Here is a 17,943-nt window from a genome sequence, read left to right as displayed (position 1 = left end):
TTACATATTTTATTTGACAAATAAATATTTTGTACAGAGGTCGTTGGACTGGCGAATGTACGACAGATTAGGATACATATCCATCCCATATCGCTTATTTCCCGCTTGTAAAGCAATAGTATATCGCTGTTGTCCTTTGTTTTCAGCAGTCACAGGTGGTGCAGATCGATATCTGTAAATGTGTTTTCCCTCTCAACAGGTCAGACGCAGTCCTCCATGATGCCCTTCACGCTGTTAGAGCTGGTGACTTTGTCTCGCTGTCTGAGAGATGCATGTCTGGGTATCATCAAGCTGGCCTACCCTAAGACCAAAGCAGAGCACAGAGAGGAGTACATGGCTGCCTTCCGCAGTGTGGGGGTGAAGACGAACACGGAGGTTCAGCAGCATATCCAGGCCGAACAGAAGCGCTGGGTGCAACTCTTCAAGGTAAGATGTGTAGTCCTATATATATATATATATGTATATGTATGTGTATGTATATATATATGTGTATATATATATATATATATATATATATATATATATATATATTATAGCATTTTTTTTTTTCATTTTTGTTTGTCTGTTTTGTATTTCTCATTATGTCCAGGTAAAATTATTATCTTCTTCATTTTCAGAGCATAAAAATGTGTGACATTGGGGGTTTTGCCAAACAAAGTGCACATTCAAAAAAAAGCTAGAGTTAAATTGATGGAAAACAAAAGTGTATCAAGTAATGTGAAAAAATATCAGAGTTTCTAAAAAGCAGAACTGCATTTCCTACAGTTCTCTAAGTGCATCATGGGAAATAAAGTCAGAAACCTGCTTTCTCATTTCAGTTTTCAGCAGTAAAATGTCAGAAAAAGCCCCACAGAGTCTCATTGTTGCGAAAATATTTTTCCTTTAACCTGCTTACACGTGTGTTTAACCCTAAAACATGACGCAGGAAGTGAGGGCACAATGTGTCTCAGTAGATATACCAGCGAGAGAAATTTAGCTAGTGTTTTAAGATTAAGTTTTTCTTTATATTGAGTAGAAGATTTAAAATTTAGAATAAAATTGGAAACTTCTGAGTGTTTGACACCTAGACCTGACCATAATCTTTTCTGGCCTCAGGTGTGAGCATATTTTCTGTCATCGATAAGAAAAATCCGGAGCAGTCATGTGCAAGTAGGAGTTAAGAGCACAAAGCACAATAAGGATTCGTGCAGTATCTCAGTAATTAGCTTTCAGTGCACACATGTATTCAGTGAGCATTGCATATTCTTCATGAGTCCTTCCTATGATCATGCTAAATCTGTTTTATTGATGTCTGTTCATCAGCGTGTTAACCGTGAAGCATGGCACATTAGCGTTGGGCCTAATTGTTGTGTAGTCCCTCTGTGCGTTGAGGCAAGAGTGGCCTAATGCTTGTCCATACCAGTGGAAGTTAAGCATGTATGCATGAGCAGGCAAAGATGAGACGGAGCACCAGAGAGGTCATGCGCTGATTATTTACCCAGAGGAAATGAGGCAGAAAACATCTGAAACTTAATCCTAGTCTCGATTCCACATCTTCCTTCCACTTCTCCTCTTTGCTTTTCTCCATGAGAAACTGTGTTTAAGCAACTTTGTTCTTGGCCCTTAGACAAAGGATTTAAAAGTGAACGCTGGTGTTCTCTGAAAGGTGGTGAATACGTGAAGAGCATGTCTGGGATTTTCATAAAAGATCAGCTCAAAGGCCTCTTGTCAGCTAAAACGACCCATTAAAGAAGTGGGGAGCAGGGGAAATGCATTTTCCAAATTGAACGTTGGGATTTACAGTCGGTTTAACGCTGCTGACCCCTAACACGCTAATGTTTGGTTCGTGTCATCAGCTGTCCCTCCCCATCTTTTATCACCTCCATTGTCGAGCTATCTATTTAATTGAAAGAAGTTAATTGAATGAAAATGATCAACTAAGCTTGTATTAATATTGCTAATGGAACTTTCTTCTTGGCTATGTTTGGAGAACGATGTCACGCTGGAGTTTGGGAAAGGCCCATTAAGGTTTGCACTTAACCCGATGGGCTAATTAAGGAATGCTTATTCATTCCCAGAGTCAGGGGCTAGGTCTGCTCCAAACCCATCGTCACGTGCCTTTACAGCATTTTGCACTTGCCATTATTGCGGGCTCTGGTTGCCTCAGGGTGATTGGCCAAGATTGATTGTTGCTCTATGTAAATGACATGCTTTAGAAATGAACATGTCGATTGGAATAATCTAGCTGAGGTACTATACGGAAATTGACTGGCTGCGAATGTTACATCTTCATGCAAAGACGTGCATGTGATTGTTCAGTAGGTGTCTAACTCGGACTTGCCATAGCAACAGGGGAGCCTCTTATTAACATTTGAGTCATTAGCAGACTGAAAAAGCTCTAAAGCCCCTCCAGACATGGGATATGTAACATTTTAGGCCTCATTAGTTTGCTAAAGTGAGGGCATGCTGTCATTCAGACATAGGTCACTTTGTATGTTCACAGAGACAGACTCGCAATGGTTTCCAAATGTGCAAAAGACTTGTTGCATAAGTGAAATGTAAAGGCACCATTTAGTGAAGTTATTTCCTACTCTGTCTGCTGCAGCGAGAGATAACGGGCCGCGCCCCTCTCGCACTGGCTCAGAGAATCACAAATGATGGCACCAGAATCAAAAGTCTGAATTTATTGCAAATTAGCAACTGAGCTTGCTGTTTAGGTCCAAAGAGGAAAAAATGCTGTTGCAACTTTTACTGAAAGAGGCCCCGTTTCTCATTGAGACATGAAACAGTCACATTGCGTCGGAATAATTCAGTTTAATGATACGAGTCTCAATCCTTTAAAGCATTATGCATTCGGACAAAGGTTCAGTAATATCAATGTAACCAAATGGAAATATCATTGCAACCCTTCGCCCTTCTGCTACAGCTCTGTGATCCAGTGCTGCTCGGCCTTTTGCTTCCTCTGTCCGATGGCTGATGTCAGCAGACCTCGCCAGTAATTAACAGGGCTGGACGTTGAGGGATGGCGCAGGTCGTTTTTCTTTTATACTCCCCATAAATGGCGCACTAATGGCTAAATTCTCAAATTGCTTTTTCTTTTTCCTCCAAGAGGAGGCACCTCATCCTACTGAACAGCCTATACGTGAAAGAAAAAAACAGCTGCTCTACTCTGAAAATAGACTTTAGCCGCGGTTTTTAAGAATTCTTGTAGGGATGCTGATGTCAGACTTAAAGATGTTAATGTGGTATGTGTATGGATGTGTGTGTGTGTCTTTGTGTTTGATTTCCACTTTAGGTCATCACTAACTTGGTGAAGATGGTGAAAGCTCGTGACATCCGCCGACCCTTCTGTCCGGCAGGTCACTGGCTCTCGGAGGAGGTCAACATCCGGGCCGATAAGGTATTTACCTGTCATCACAGCTGTTTGGTTCATTGTTACATTGCGTGTTCTGCATTGGTTTAATTTTAATAGAAAGAATTATAAAATGAATGGCTTTTTCCCCTTAAAGTACCGTAAAATTTTCTTCTACCCTCTTAAAGGTAAAATGATCATCACAACACATTTTATCCCTCCTAACAAGGTGAAGACATGTTTAGAGCAAGTGAGAGGAGTTTCATAAACTTCAGCTTCTTTTCTTTTCTTTTTTTGTTGCACAGAAGAGCAAAATTTCAAGAGGTGGTAACAGAGTAGGCATATTCTACTGTTTGTAGCTGTAAAGTCAATAAAAAGAATTCTAAATTAAACAAAAAAAATAGTTATGTGTACACCACAGCTGTAAAAGTAAGAATAGTTTTTTTAAGCAAACTTTACAAAGACTTCTTATGTTAAAGATGTTTTGGGCTTGTAAAGTCACCTGTCACCCTTATTCTGGCCCGAAGGCACAGGCAGGAGCTTCAGGTTCATCATTATCTTCCTCTCTTTTCTCTCCAGGTCACCCAGCTGTACGTCCCATCTGCAAGACACGTGTGGAGAACACGGAGGATGGGCCGCATTGGGCCACTTCAGTCTACACTGGATGGTACTGTAATTTCTGCTGTTGTTAGGTGTTTTTTTTCCCTTATAAAAAGATGGGTGTCAAATTGAGCCCCTTTATCTTTTTCTATGTCATCTAATTGACCTTCATATTTATCCTGCTCTGAAATCGCAGAATAGCCAATTGTTTATTTGTCATCAACTGGAATGACTAGACTCTTAAGCCTATTATCATCAGCGCTGTTTAATGTACACCACATAGCTACTCCTTTGGCATTTGGCAATGGTTGAAAATTTAGAAGCACATAATGTTTGTGTCAACTTGATAAGTAGTCCAAGAAATCACAGTAATTGCTGTCCAAAGTCACCTTCTCTGTGTTTGCTTTTCATATATTATGGAATTGTGCATTGATAATGTATCTGATAAGACAAGTTTGAGTGTAAAATCATGTTTGTGTAAAGGAAGTGTTATTGCTGATAGTCAGTAGATTCTTCCTCAATGAGTGAGATAAAGAGATAGAAGTAAATTTCCAGTACCATAATGTTTCATTCACAGGCCTCCCAGGGATGTGAAAAGAAGCTGCAGAAAAGTCATTAACCTTCCCCATTCCCACCAAGATATATTAACCACATTTTCTCTTCATTGACTCAATTAGGCACTCAGGAAAATACACTGACGTCGACACGGGGCTTCATCAGGCTCACTTTGGGTTTCTGTGAAGTACTGTGTGAAAACAAGCTGATAAAAATGTGTGTATGATCTACCCAGTGCCACTCAGAGGCCGTGTGGGATAAATTCAATTAGCGTGAAAGTACCTGATGAAGTCAGCCACATCTGGTCCACGTGTTTGTCTGGCCTTTTCTCATTTCCTTAAATGGACAGCCCCATGGCTGATGAATGAGCAATGTATTGACCACTCAGAGGCCATATTTCTCCTCAAAGATGGAAACCTGATGGGAAAATGCAGATCAGATTGACTAATTGGGCAGAATAATTGAGCTGCAGTGGACACGGAGGAGGGTGAAGAGCGGTTTAGCTATTGTAGCGTTTTTTTTTTTCTGTGGGCTACACACTTTAAATGCCGAGTTTAATACAAAACAAACAGCAGCCTAATGGATAAAGCCCAGCAGGTGGATGGACAGGTCACAGCTGGGTTAATTAAAAGGCTGTGCGGTGGAAAGGTATTTAATGGTTGACCTGTGTACCGCGTTTTAATCATAATGCTTAACAGTGAGGAGTGATTATGTTAGATGAGTGTTACAGAGTGATGTTGGAGAGTATGCTTCCAGCTCAAAAACCACTTGGCTGTTAAATTACAAATATTGTGTATTAATGAACAATTATATTGCACATACTGAGGGTTAAATCCATCGGCGTAACTTTGTGCTGAACATTGGGGGGGTCAAGATCTCTGTCTAAATAAATAAATACATCTGGGTAAATTCCCAGATGATTAAACATGCAACTATTTTGCTGGTAATAACTGAAATGAGTAAAGAAAATCAACAGCCTATTTATGCAAGATAATTCATAATTTTATTGGGGGGATTATATTGGTTGGGTCATAACGCCCCTAACCCCCCTGGAAATTACGCCCCCGGTTAAATCTGAGACTCTTGAAGTTATTAAAAAAAAAAGAACTATTCAGATCATGAGTTTTTTTTACTGTGATTTGGACAAAAATCACTAAATAACTATTTTGTATAAAAACAAGAAGAAAATGCCTGATTCCCTGCATTAAAGCAATCGCTAATATATTGAACACTGTGGGGGTTTTTTTTTAGTTGGTTTAGAGCCTCCACAGCTGTCTGTGTCCGAGGAAAGACATCTGGCCATCCTCACCGAGCTCCCATTTGTGGTGCCCTTCGAGGAGCGAGTGAAGGTACCGCACCGCTGCTCCATACTCAGCTGCACCATAAGGCTTTGAGTGTTGTATTATAGTGATTGCCTTTATATAGTATACATATAATGCTATAAAATTTGCAGGTTATTTTGACAATATTAAAGATTGCCAGTAAGTATTTAACACTGTGGTAACAACTTGAGTGCAGCGCTTTAGGTCTTTGTCGCTACATTCATATTTTTTTATTGATTGGAGGTAAAAGTAGAGAAACAAAAATCCATTTGTTTCAGTTATCCAGATACATATTTGGATTTTACCCATCACTAGTTAGCATCGCTTTGCTTTTAGGAATTGTTCATGTTTGTATGTTCAAAATCTAAAGCTCCCAATCGAAATGCAGTCAAAATTATTAGCAGGATTAAACATTTTATAACTCCCAGGATTTGTCACTGACCCTGTCACCGGGTTCATGTCTGTCTTGTAGATCTTCCAGAGGTTAATCTTCGCCGACAAGCGAGATGTGCAGGGGGACGGCCCGTTCCCAGACGGCATCAATGTCACCATCAGGCGCAACTACATATATGAGGACGCCTACGACAAACTCTCTCCAGAAAACGGTACTGCATGCGCGTTACAGTTTCAATAAAAGAAAACTGTAATACCTGCATTATTTTGTGGGTAAATGTGAAGCGAGTACATCATAGCACATTACATCATCGAAAACGTGCTGTTAGCAGCTGCGTCATTCTGAGCACAAGAAATGAGGCGGCATTCTGTAGTAAATGCTGATAATGTTCCCGAAACTCTTGTTATGCTCCATTAAAATCTTAATATCAAGGATCAAGGTTTTGGTTAGCAGCAAAGATGAAGGTTGGCTCTCCTCCTGTGCAGAGTATTGAATTTCAGTAAAGCCGTAATTGTGGTCGCGATTATTATAATGGAGCGCATAAAAGCAGAATCCAATTATTTTAAGTCACCTCTTTTGTGTTTGAATTTGAAAGGGTGCTCGAGAGGGAGCAATCTGATTAAAAAGAGTAGTAGGAGACTTGGGATAAAGACATGATCTATATCATTCATGTGTGCATATACGTTATAGCTGTCTTGATTTATTGCCATACATTAATTATTCTGAAAGATGACCTTTTACAGAATTTGATTATAATATTTTGCAGGTCAAGAAAGTGCTTTAGTGCAAAATATGTTTGTTGGATTAAAACGCACAGCACTTCAGACTTGTGGGAATATATACACCTAATGTCCACTTCATTAGGTACACCTTGCTTGTACTGGGTTGCCTTCAGAAATGCTTTAATTCTTTGCGGCACTGACTCAAAAAGATGCTGGAAACATTCCTCTGAGATTTTGGTCCATGTTGACATGTTTCCATATCACACAGTGGCTGTAGATTTGTCGGCTTCATATCCACGATACTAAACCCATGCAAATTGTAGCCTCAGTTTCCCTTTCTTAGTGGACAGAAAACAGCTGCAGTGGCACCTGGTGTGGTCTTCTGCTGCGAGAGCCCAACTGCTGCAAGTTTCAGTGTGTTGTGTGTTCAGAGATGCTCTTCTTCTACCGTGGCTGTAATGAGTGGTTATTTGTGTCTGCCTGAAGCAGCATGACCATTCTCCTTTGAACTTTGACCTCATCAAGGCATTTTCATGCAGACAATTACTGCTCACTGGATATTGTCTCTTTTTTGGATCATTCTCTTTAAAATCTACAGATGACTGTGTGTGGAAAATCCCAGCAGATCAGCAGTTTTTAAAATACTCAGAAAAGCCCGTCTGGCACCAACCACCATGCTAAAAATTACTTAAATTATCTTTCCTCCTCATTCTGACGCTCAGTTTGAACATCAGCTGGTCATCTCGACCATGCCTATACGCCTAAACGTATTGATTTGCTGCCTTGTGATTGGCTGATTAAATATTTGGATTAATGAGCAGTTTCCCTAACAGTGGGTGGTAAGTGTATACATTAATACTGTTTATACATTTTCTGATGGGAAAATAAGTTCAACCCTCTAAAGGAACCTTTTAATATTTAATAGATGGATAATAATAACAAGTCAAAATAATTGCAATTTTATTAATTATTTAAAAAAAATAGAACCAGTCAGCTCAATAAAATGTTCAAGTTTTAGTTTTAACATAAAGGTGACATCAAAATGGAACAGGAATATTTCCTGTCAGCTGCACTGAATATGAAATAATTTAGTCACTGTGTAAGTGGTTTCACAGGGTTACTCAGAAGGTCACTGAGGGCGAAAGTTAGGAAGAAGGTAGAGGAAGTTATGTAAGTGAATGTTTGCAAACCTCCACTAATGTGATTCTGTCAAAATGGCCTAAAAATCTGGACTCTGATCTTAACTTTTCCAAATTTAAAGTTCTGTGAAAGTTGTTGGGCCTCTCCGCTCATTTCTTCTCCTTTGCTGTGAGACATAGATTACTTTGATGTGTTAATCACTGTTTTTTTATATGCATTTAATTGTTTCTATTCACAACAGTTTATATTTTTACTTGCAAAACTGATTTCCTGCTTAGAACAAAATAAAACTACATAAATATAAGGGTATTTAAAACAATGGGGGTCATCCAGCTGATTACCAGGAAGGGCATGTTTGGTAAACACAGTCACATTTCATTTGTTAGCTCATAAAAGCACTTAGAAAATAAGTCAGCAAAGTTTGTTTAATCGGGGGGAAAAATCAGACAACAGATGATTTTAAGCTTTAAAAAAACATATGAAAGTGTATTTTTTATGATTAGAAACACTGAATGCAGTGTGTTGCAGTGTACACGTGATGTAAAAAGCAGCATGTTGTGACTGCTGATCCACAGGGCTGCTGAAGAGTTACAAGAAACTCAGTCTCCTAACTTCCAAGAGTAACCAAGGTCAAACCGAACTTTAAAGTAATGATGCAAGAGTTCAGTTTTGTCCTGAATTATAACAATCTCACACCGCTTATATCACAGGAAATGGTTTGTTTCCTTATATGCCTTTAAGCTAAAACTATTGTTTTAAAGCTAGCAGCTAGCTTTGTTGTGAAAACCTCAGTTTATATGTTGTTCTCTCAATTTCATGGTAGGAAATAGGTTTGTGATCATAAAAACTGACAACATGACCATTAACTGTTAGACTGAAGATACTGGCAGCGTGTCTCAATTAATTTCCCTGCTGGAAATTACTATAAAAAGTAATGTGAAGTGAAGAATAAAAAATCTCTGAGATCTTCAGGAGGCTGTTGGTGACATTTATGGAGGGAAAATAAATTCAGTTTACTGTGACCATGAATGTTATCAGAGAGCGTCTTTAATATTTATTCTTGTTGTACCTTGATGAAATCTTCCTGATGTCCCGTGTCTTTTTTTTTTTTTTTTTTTAAGAACCGGACCTAAAGAAGAGGATCAGAGTGCACCTGCTGAACGCTCACGGTCTGGATGAGGCGGGAATCGACGGAGGTGGGATCTTTCGTGAGTTCCTCAATGAGCTCCTCAAATCGGGCTTCAACCCCAACCAGGGCTTCTTCAAGACGACCAACGAGGGCCTGCTGTACCCCAGCCCCGCTGCAGAGATGCTGGTGGGAGACTCGTTCACCAGACACTACTACTTCTTAGGCAGGATCCTCGGAAAGGTGAGCCTCCAAAGTAAAACACTAAGAAATATTAACCTATATAATGGAGGAGTTTGTCAAGAACTTAAATCTGGCACTTGCGCAGGCTTTATTTTCATTAATTAGCAGTTTGCGTAATCTGTTGATAGCATTGTTTTTCTGCCCCTTTCCTTGCCTGATGGCACTATTTATTAGAGCCTAATGTTTCTAAATCATCCTTAATGCATGTGGTGGTGATTGTTTATCAAGATGCCTCCTTCAGGGGGTGTGCGTTGTTGAGAGGGGGGGGGGTATCGTCTCAGTCTGGAGAAGAATTACCTCATGACAAGCGGTCGCCTCTCAATTAGATCTTCCATTAGCCGATGATTCCTACCTTTTGTTTGTGTAGTGATCACATTTGGTTGGCACTAAATCAGCAGCTCGTCAGAGACAGGACATAAATAAGCGTTCAAAGCATGTGGTAATAGCATTTTGATCTCTTTTACAGTCAGGAACATCCAGGTCTCTTCTCTCTTGCTCGGCCCTGGATGGTCCAGTCCACTTATCAGAGCTCTGAACCCCCCACCCCTCTCCTCTCCTCTCCTTTCTTCTTCTTCTCTGCATTCTGTGGAAGTGGGACATGATCAATCAGCAGTTACAAGCTCCCCACCCCTACGTCTTGCAACATTGTGCTCCCCGGAGCTAATGGTTCAGGCAATTAGGCGGTGGGAAATTAATTTGAATTTGACTTTCAATTAACCTTACCTTAAGTTCCTCTTTCTCCATAAAAATGGACGTTTGAGTGGCCACTTGAGAGGTGTATTGATATTTGTTTAGTGCCGTTATTGCCTGGATAAAAGGCAACCGTTTATATAGATTGGGATTGCATCACCGCTGCTGCAGTGTGCACAGTGCACGGCGCGGCTCAAAGGACACAGGAGATTAATATTGTTAATTAATGTCCGAGGCGTGCCATTGTTGTGGAGGTGATGTATTACAGGCAGGAGTGGCTTGTCTGGGGGTACTCACTGAAAGTGGATTGAACATCAGAATAGAGGCCGGCCATCATCCTTCTTCCTCACTTGTCCACCCAGCTGACAAGCTGAAAGATTTAAGCCACAAATGGGAAAACATGAAAACAGGTTACTTTGCTGCTGCGGTGGCATCGCTTCAACCTAAAGATTAAAAAGTTGCGTTTAATCTAGATGGGAGCGTGCTTTTGTCCAAATATCAAGATTCTCTTCCAGCTTCTTCAGCTGTGGCCTTTTCTCTTTGTGAACTGCTTTGATCCTACCCAAACACCAGCTCTCTGCACAGTCTCCTCTCTGACTGATAGTTCTGCACTGCTGATTGATAGAGATGCGTTTGGAAGGCATTATAATTTTATTGATTTTTAATGTTGTAAATTAAGGAGTTTATTTGGCAGCTAACAGAATGCACCTGCAATGTTGTTGGCATTTATTCCACCTGATGGTGCCGCGATCTGCTTTAATTGCGTTGCCACTGCACTCACTTATATTAAAAGGGCCTGGGCCATAATAATTAATTCTTTCCAGCCCAAGTCATTTTGGCACAATTTCTGGCAATAAACACTCATAAATAAAGTAAATGGCATTGAAAAAAAAATAAGGCTACAGGTTTTTTCCATATACTTAATGCTGCCTCTTCCCAGCACAAGTGTTATTGATAGGTTTCAAGGGGCCACGCCGCGCATATGGTCTGAAATGAGTCGCGGCCACGAGAGAAATGCTAAGTGGATTATTTTGCATAAAAAATAGACAATGTTTGGAGTTGTGCAATTAACCTGTGTTTAGAAAATAGCCGTGATTTATGCTTGCGTGTGTGTGTGTTTAAGATGCATGCATTATGGAAATCCTCTAGATTTATAATCCATTTAGCTGATGCGGTCAGGGTTTTTAGCGCAATCATTTATAAAGACCTGTATATTTTAATGTCTCCAATGGGCTCTTTTTCGGACTATTCGAGTACATTAGCTTTTCGTTTTATGACTCACCTGCCCGGCTGTGGTACTTAATGGCATTTAAGGTCAAGGTGAGAATTGGCATTTATAAAGTTTGAGTCCGGTGAAGCAGAAGCGTGTGTGTTTGCTGTAGGTTGTTTTGTGTATTTTCAGATGTGATCAGATTAAGTCTCTATCACTTCGTTCAATGCTAGGAGTTTCAGGCAAATGTGATATTTTGTTATTATTTTTTTTCTTTAATATGTGCTTACTAGCATTATGGTTGCTGTTGGAAGCAGGCTCTTAGTTATTTAATTGTGGTGTTTGATGCAATGAAACTAAAAAACAAAAAGGCTGAAAAAAGCCAAAAAGAAAAAATGGCCACTTGAGGTTGCCTCTAAAAGTGAGTAAATCTCCGAAGACTCTCATGATAAAATGCCCACCTTTATTGTGGATAGGGCCTTATCACATCTGCTTTGGACCTGTCCGCTGCTGAATAATTTAGGAAGGGACGTATTTGGTTGGTTTTCCAAACGGTACAGTGTACCCGTTCACCTGGACTGTAGTTTGCATATATTTGGCTTCTCTGGTTGGAAAAAGACAAACTCTGAGGGAGGGCACGATTGATACAGAGAAATAAATTTTAATTGGAATCGAATTTAGAATCAACTCCCTGTATTAAAAGTTGCCTTAATGAGCTGTTGCTTACTGCTAAACTTGAATGGATTTGGTGCGGTAAAGGTATGAATGAAGAATGAATGAATGCAGAAAATATTATAAAAATCAATTTTGAGTTTTTGTCAGAAGGTTTAAACCCTCAATTAAAAAACCCCAAAGCAAAACAGAATTTCGTGGCAAATTATTTCTTGATGCAGGCTTTAAGGGATTAACATCAACATTTTCCCGCAGGCGCTTTATGAAAACATGCTGGTGGAATTGCCCTTTGCGAGTTTCTTCCTGTCCAAGCTTCTTGGAACCAGCGCAGATGTGGACATTCACCACCTGGCCTCCCTGGACCCAGAGATGTATCGCAACCTGCTCTTCCTGAAGAGCTACGAGGGTGACGTGGAAGAGCTGGGCCTTAACTTCACCGTGGTCAACAACGATCTGGGAGAAGCTCAGGTGACCGGGGTTGGGGACAGGGTGGGATTTAGTAGGATAAATGATTCACATGTACTTTTTTTTTTCCATCTCTTTGTATCCTGGTCATGTTTAGTCGTCTCTCCTTCCTCCTGTTTGGTTTCTCTTTGTGGCGTTAATAATTCATTTCCCTCATAATGTACCACTTTTCAGCTCTGAGAGAGATAAAGCACGTCACTGCTGTCACCCTAAGCCCTGCTGCGGTGCAGCGAACACAGCAGCTCTGTTGACCGTTCCACCTGCCTTTCCCCGAGAAATTACCTCACAACACGCCTGACAGAAGCAGCTAGCTGCTCTTAAGCACGCCCCCTCCAAAGCTCAAGGCTCCGGAGATGAACAACCACCATCACTCTGAGTCACCTAAGCCCAGACCTGCACTCTGCACGGAGCTCCTGTTTACTCAGGGCCTTAGCGCGTCTTATTAGCTCTTCTCAAACACCTGAAATGGTCGAGTCACGGTACAGCCCTCCTGGTCGCAAACACGACAGGGAAAACAATTTGTGAAAGATTAGGCACACACCCGGGAGCAGTCTGCCCTGCATTTGCCCTCGTGAGATAGCCAAAGCAAGCAAGATAACAATAGTAATTCTCTTACATTAGCACATAATCAGAATCCACTGTGAGTGAGAAAAAGACAGAAAATGATTAACTTAAAGTTAGACCACATGCAGTGCAAAGGTAGAAGCTGAAAAATAACACAAAAAACCACAAGAAAAACCGCTTACATTATAGTGCGGTCTGCTTGAGTATTGCGGCACTGAACGCCTTTGTGAAGCTTATCGATCAGTTTTTGTTAAGAATGCGTCAGAGGTGCTGATTCATCACCGCTGCAGTTTCAGACAATAGTTTTTATTTTAGTTAAACAAATATCCTGTAAAGTGTTTATCGGTCAGTTTTTGTGACCGTCTGCATACGACCATTGTTAAAAGCGGCGTTCCTGTTTGCCACGTGTTGGAGGTTTCTGAGAAAAATAACAAACAGAAAGGGAACTGGTTCCAGCATGACAACCTGATCTAACGTGGCAGCTGGAAGTTGTTCACTGCAAAACGATGATGTTGAGCTCATTTTAGTCGAGCTATCTGTGACAGTGATGCTGAAAATCAGTGCAAGTTCATATTTTTCCTCATCCGGAAGAGTCTGAGCTGATAACTGGCACTTTAGGTAGAATGACACAGAAAGGTGGTTATCCATATTTTGGCCAGCTGCAAATAACACACTGACTAAAATTAGGAAAATTAATGCAAACTCAGTCCTGCAGTACCTTCAGATGAGATTTAATCCGCCGTGTGGATCGTCCTGATTAAAACTTTTCACCTTTCCACATGGTGCAGTGTTGCAGTATTTGCAGGAAATGCAGTAGCAACAAAGGCAGTGAGTATTTTTTAAACCCCTGTAATCAATTTATTAGAAATAAAAGAAAGAGGAAATAAAGTTTCTGAAGTCACGTTTATACATGTGAGTAATTTAATTGTCAAAACACAAGATCTCATTCATCTTTTTCATCTTGGAAAAAGATGAACATTACTTCTTCTTTTTTTCTTACTCCTGCCGATGCTATGATGTCATCGCACTGCCTCTTTATGAACTGAGACGAGCACATCTTATCAAGTGCTAACTGCTCTAAAGCTAATGAAAAGAGAACACTGGGCCAAATTGTATTGGACCAGATGTTCAGTAGTCAGGCTATATTTGGAAACACTGAAGTGCACTTCTCCTCACACTTGCATGGAGAGAGCCTTAGCTTTAATCAGATTGCCGCTGAAATTACCTTTTTTAATTACCTTTGTGTTATTGAATTAAATCTTGCATGCTACAAATAAATACTCGAACGGTCACCTCGCAACTGAAAAACTTTAAAGAGAAACTGAAGAACTGTGAAAGAACCATGTAAATGCTTCACGTGCCTTCTGATGCAGGTGGTTGAGCTGAAGCCTGGAGGCAAAGATATTCCTGTGACCACGGCAAACCGAATAGCCTACATCCATCTGGTGGCTGACTACAGGCTCAACAAGCAGATCAGGCCTCATTGCCTGGCCTTCAGACAGGGTCTGGCCAATGTGGTCAACCTGGAGTGGCTGCGCATGTTTGACCAGCAGGAGATTCAGGTATTCTACACGTGACATAAATAACTGAACCTGAAGAAACATAAAATGTGTTAAAGAGGCTAAAAATATGCTTTATACATCTTAAAGGTTCTGATATCTGGGGCTCATGTGCCAATTTGTCTCGATGACCTAAAAAACTTTACAAACTACTCAGGTAGGTACAAAGTGCTTTATTTTCTTGTGTATGTTTTTTCTGCATTTTGTGTTTTCTGCAAATTCTCATTTATAGAACTGAGAAATTTCATTCCGTTCTAACTTTACACCCTCATCGTCATCTTCAGGCGGGTATTCAGCCACTCACCCCGTCATCCAGATCTTCTGGGAGGTGGTCGAAGGATTCACAGATGAAGAAAAGCGCAAGTTGCTGAAGTTTGTCACCAGCTGCTCCAGACCACCGCTGCTGGGCTTCAAGGTGATGTGGACTTTCCCCTCGCTTCCCCCCCCCTCCTCTTCTTCTTCTCTCTGTACTTGCCTTGCCCACCATTATCCTCTGGTTCTCCAGCCTTAACAGAAGGGAGTGTTCCCTCTTTAATAGGCTTGTAATGAAAATGCCCAGACTGATAACAGCTTAGAAAATGATCGTTTTCAAATTAGCTGGCGATAAGACCCGAGTCTTATCACCACGTCCACTGTTGTTTTATAGTTCATGACCTTCCTCTGCTGAAGAAGTCTGTCTGCGACTTCGCATGCGTGGGCTTGGCTGAAAAAACCTTGGCTGGTCAAATATTGCCGCTCAGAACTTGGTAGCCTCTTGAACTTTTCAACTTTGCGCGACGGGGCAGAAAGCAGCAGTTTTCTGCGAGATTAATATGCAAGGAAACTCCATCCATCTACTTCTGAAGACCGTTTGCTGAATCATTACCGCTAACCTCCTATTTCTGAAATGATTTCCTAATTGGAAGCTGTTTCGCTTTCTCACTGACTTGATTTGTGGGACACTTAAGTAGTTTGAGATAGGAGCAAAAAGGAGAAAGTGTTACTCTGAGCCATTAAACAATTTTTATGTCATACTTTGTCAAACCAGAAGGTGTAATCATGATATGATTGGTTTTAGTACTCCTTGTTATTGTCATCAGTTAAGAAAACTTGATTTTTGCGCTGTGGGGAGCAACGCTCTCCTCCTCTCTGTGTTTGAGAGTTGCCTTCACTCCACCATTGATAAATATGACTCCGCTCCTCCCGCCTCCGCTCGTCTCTGGGCTGCAGAGGGCGGTAATTCGTAGGGAAGCGGCCCCTGACCCGGCCCTCAGCTCAAGCCAGCTAAGCTTTAATTAGCTGTCGTGATTCGGCCCAGGATTCATTAGAGGAGAAATAGCTCTGTCAGGAGAAGCCGTTTAAAAAAGATGATGGAAACTCTCCATTTTTCCCCCCCAAAATGATGGCTGCGGTAATGACACTTTCTCAATAAGCAACGATAGTTTAATACGGTAATTGTCAGAAAAATGGGGTCATTATGGCCAAACCCCTAAAGAGCCATTTAATAGGGCAAGTGTGGTCGCTGAGCCATCTATGCTAACTTTAAATAGCAGGATGAAATCAGGGCGGAGTAGCTTGTGCGTTGGCCCGTCCAGTGATGGAAACGGTCCGTGTCACCGCCTGCGGATGAGGTGGCCTCATCGGCGAGAGGCTCGATTTAAAAAAATGCCAGCTAGACAACATGAAATGACCATTCCTCCAGCGTCTCATCCAAGGGTCAAACCGTGGGATAATTTCCCCACTCGGTACCTTTCAAGCACTAAGATTATTTCCTAAATTTATACTTCCACTGTATTAGCTTAGCACTTAATGTCTCTCTTTTAACATTTATCCCCTTGTGGAAGTTGACAGTTATTGCTTAATCTGAATTGGTTTTGAAATTGGGATCATTACGGACACGTGTTGCTTCTCGCCTCATTTTTATTTTCTTTTTAATTTCCATGGTTCTTAAACGCCTTATGGATGTAGAGATTTCTCTCTATCAGTTTCTAATCGAAGCCCTTCACTCATAAACAGGAGCTTTACCCGGCCTTCTGCATCCACAACGGAGGGACTGACCTGGATCGCCTGCCCACCGCCAGCACCTGCATGAACCTGCTCAAGCTCCCCGAGTTCTGCGACCAGCACCTGATGAGGAACAAGCTGCTGTACGCCATCGAGTCATCCTCCGGGTTCGAGCTGAGCTGAGCTGAGCTGTGCCTCCAGACATGGACGCCACAGAAGTGGCTTTGGGGTGAAAGACTGAAAATAGACGAGGGGAAGCAAACCATGCACTGACTGATTTTACTGTTTGTGTGTGTGCGTGCGTGCGTGCGTGCCAAGCCGATGGTGAGGAAATGCTCCCCCACAGACTGAAAGAAGGGTGCTTTTAAATCATTTGAAATCTTGAATCCCTTCTTATTCTTCAGACAGAACAGCAGCTTAGTTAAATTTTGCAGAAGGTATTTTGTGCATACATTAAAAAAAACAAAAAAAAACAAACAAATGTGTAACTGAATGGAGAAATATTTTCACCAAAGATTAAGCGGCATCATGTTGAAACAAAAAAAGGCAATATAACAACAGACTGGGGGGACAGAGTGGGCAGGACTGTAAAGCCACTTTGTGGTGTGCCAAGGGCTGCGGAGGCAGGAGGAGCTTTTGTGTACAGCCGTCATGAATTTTCACGTAGAGGTCGGTGAACCTGCAGGTTTTTGTGATTTCTCGAATTGTTATTATTCCTAGTATTAACCGTCGTGTCTGATAACGATACAGTAAGTGTGCACACGCCATCTGAAGAATAGAAATGACTTGTCTTGCTGGATGTTTGGGGAGGGGAGCACTGAAGGGTTTTTTTGTGTGTGTGAATATGTATATGTTTACAGCTGCTCTTGTATTATTCATCTATTCAGTATTTGTACAGGTTTGTTTTTCCTCTCTCCTTTTCGCGTGACGAGTTTCTGTTTTCACACACGTCTGCTTTAAGGTGAACGCCCCCCCCCCTCCTTCCTCCTCCTGCAAGTTTGCTTTTTAGGGGGGGGAAGCAGCAACTGTGTCATGTTTGATGAGGCTTACAGATGATCAGTGTACCAACAGGCTGAAAAAAATAAGAGTGTATGGAAACAAATAAACCCACTTTTCTTTTCTTTTCGATTTTTTCCCTCCATATTTTCTTGTTACTTGTAATTTACAGTAATGACCAAGACATAAAACAGTGCTTTGTGGGAAAATCTCCTCTTGAGTTTTATGGCCTCTGACATATAATTAAAGAAACATCCAGTTAAGAAACACTGAGCAGAACTATTCTGGCCTTGAGATGCATTATCGGGCCGAGCACAAATTAAGATTGTGTGCGTTTGTCATAAATCTACCTGCCCTCTGATGCAGTGCAG

The 17,943-nt window shown here is 41.1% G+C and overlaps 1 protein-coding gene across 1 annotated transcript in view; it reads left to right on the top strand.

Moving 5' to 3' along the window:
- The window catches only part of ube3c (ubiquitin protein ligase E3C), a 28,779-nt gene extending 11,078 nt beyond the window's left edge, over positions 1-17,701 (top strand). Inside the window, exons 14-24 of the mRNA XM_063483497.1 lie at positions 200-426; positions 3,275-3,379; positions 3,911-3,998; positions 5,738-5,835; positions 6,281-6,413; positions 9,186-9,433; positions 12,261-12,473; positions 14,408-14,596; positions 14,684-14,750; positions 14,878-15,008; positions 16,589-17,701. Of these exons, the coding sequence (XP_063339567.1) occupies positions 200-426; positions 3,275-3,379; positions 3,911-3,998; positions 5,738-5,835; positions 6,281-6,413; positions 9,186-9,433; positions 12,261-12,473; positions 14,408-14,596; positions 14,684-14,750; positions 14,878-15,008; positions 16,589-16,759 (1,670 nt within the window). The 3' untranslated portion in view covers positions 16,760-17,701. The remainder of the gene's footprint in view (positions 1-199; positions 427-3,274; positions 3,380-3,910; positions 3,999-5,737; positions 5,836-6,280; positions 6,414-9,185; positions 9,434-12,260; positions 12,474-14,407; positions 14,597-14,683; positions 14,751-14,877; positions 15,009-16,588) is intronic.
- The last annotated feature ends 242 nt before the right edge of the window (positions 17,702-17,943 follow it).

Source organism: Pelmatolapia mariae, linkage group LG9 (genome assembly GCF_036321145.2).
Source record: "Pelmatolapia mariae isolate MD_Pm_ZW linkage group LG9, Pm_UMD_F_2, whole genome shotgun sequence".
In the NCBI taxonomy this organism is placed as follows: Eukaryota; Metazoa; Chordata; class Actinopteri; order Cichliformes; family Cichlidae; genus Pelmatolapia; species Pelmatolapia mariae.
This window is presented reverse-complemented; position numbering and strand designations above follow the sequence as displayed.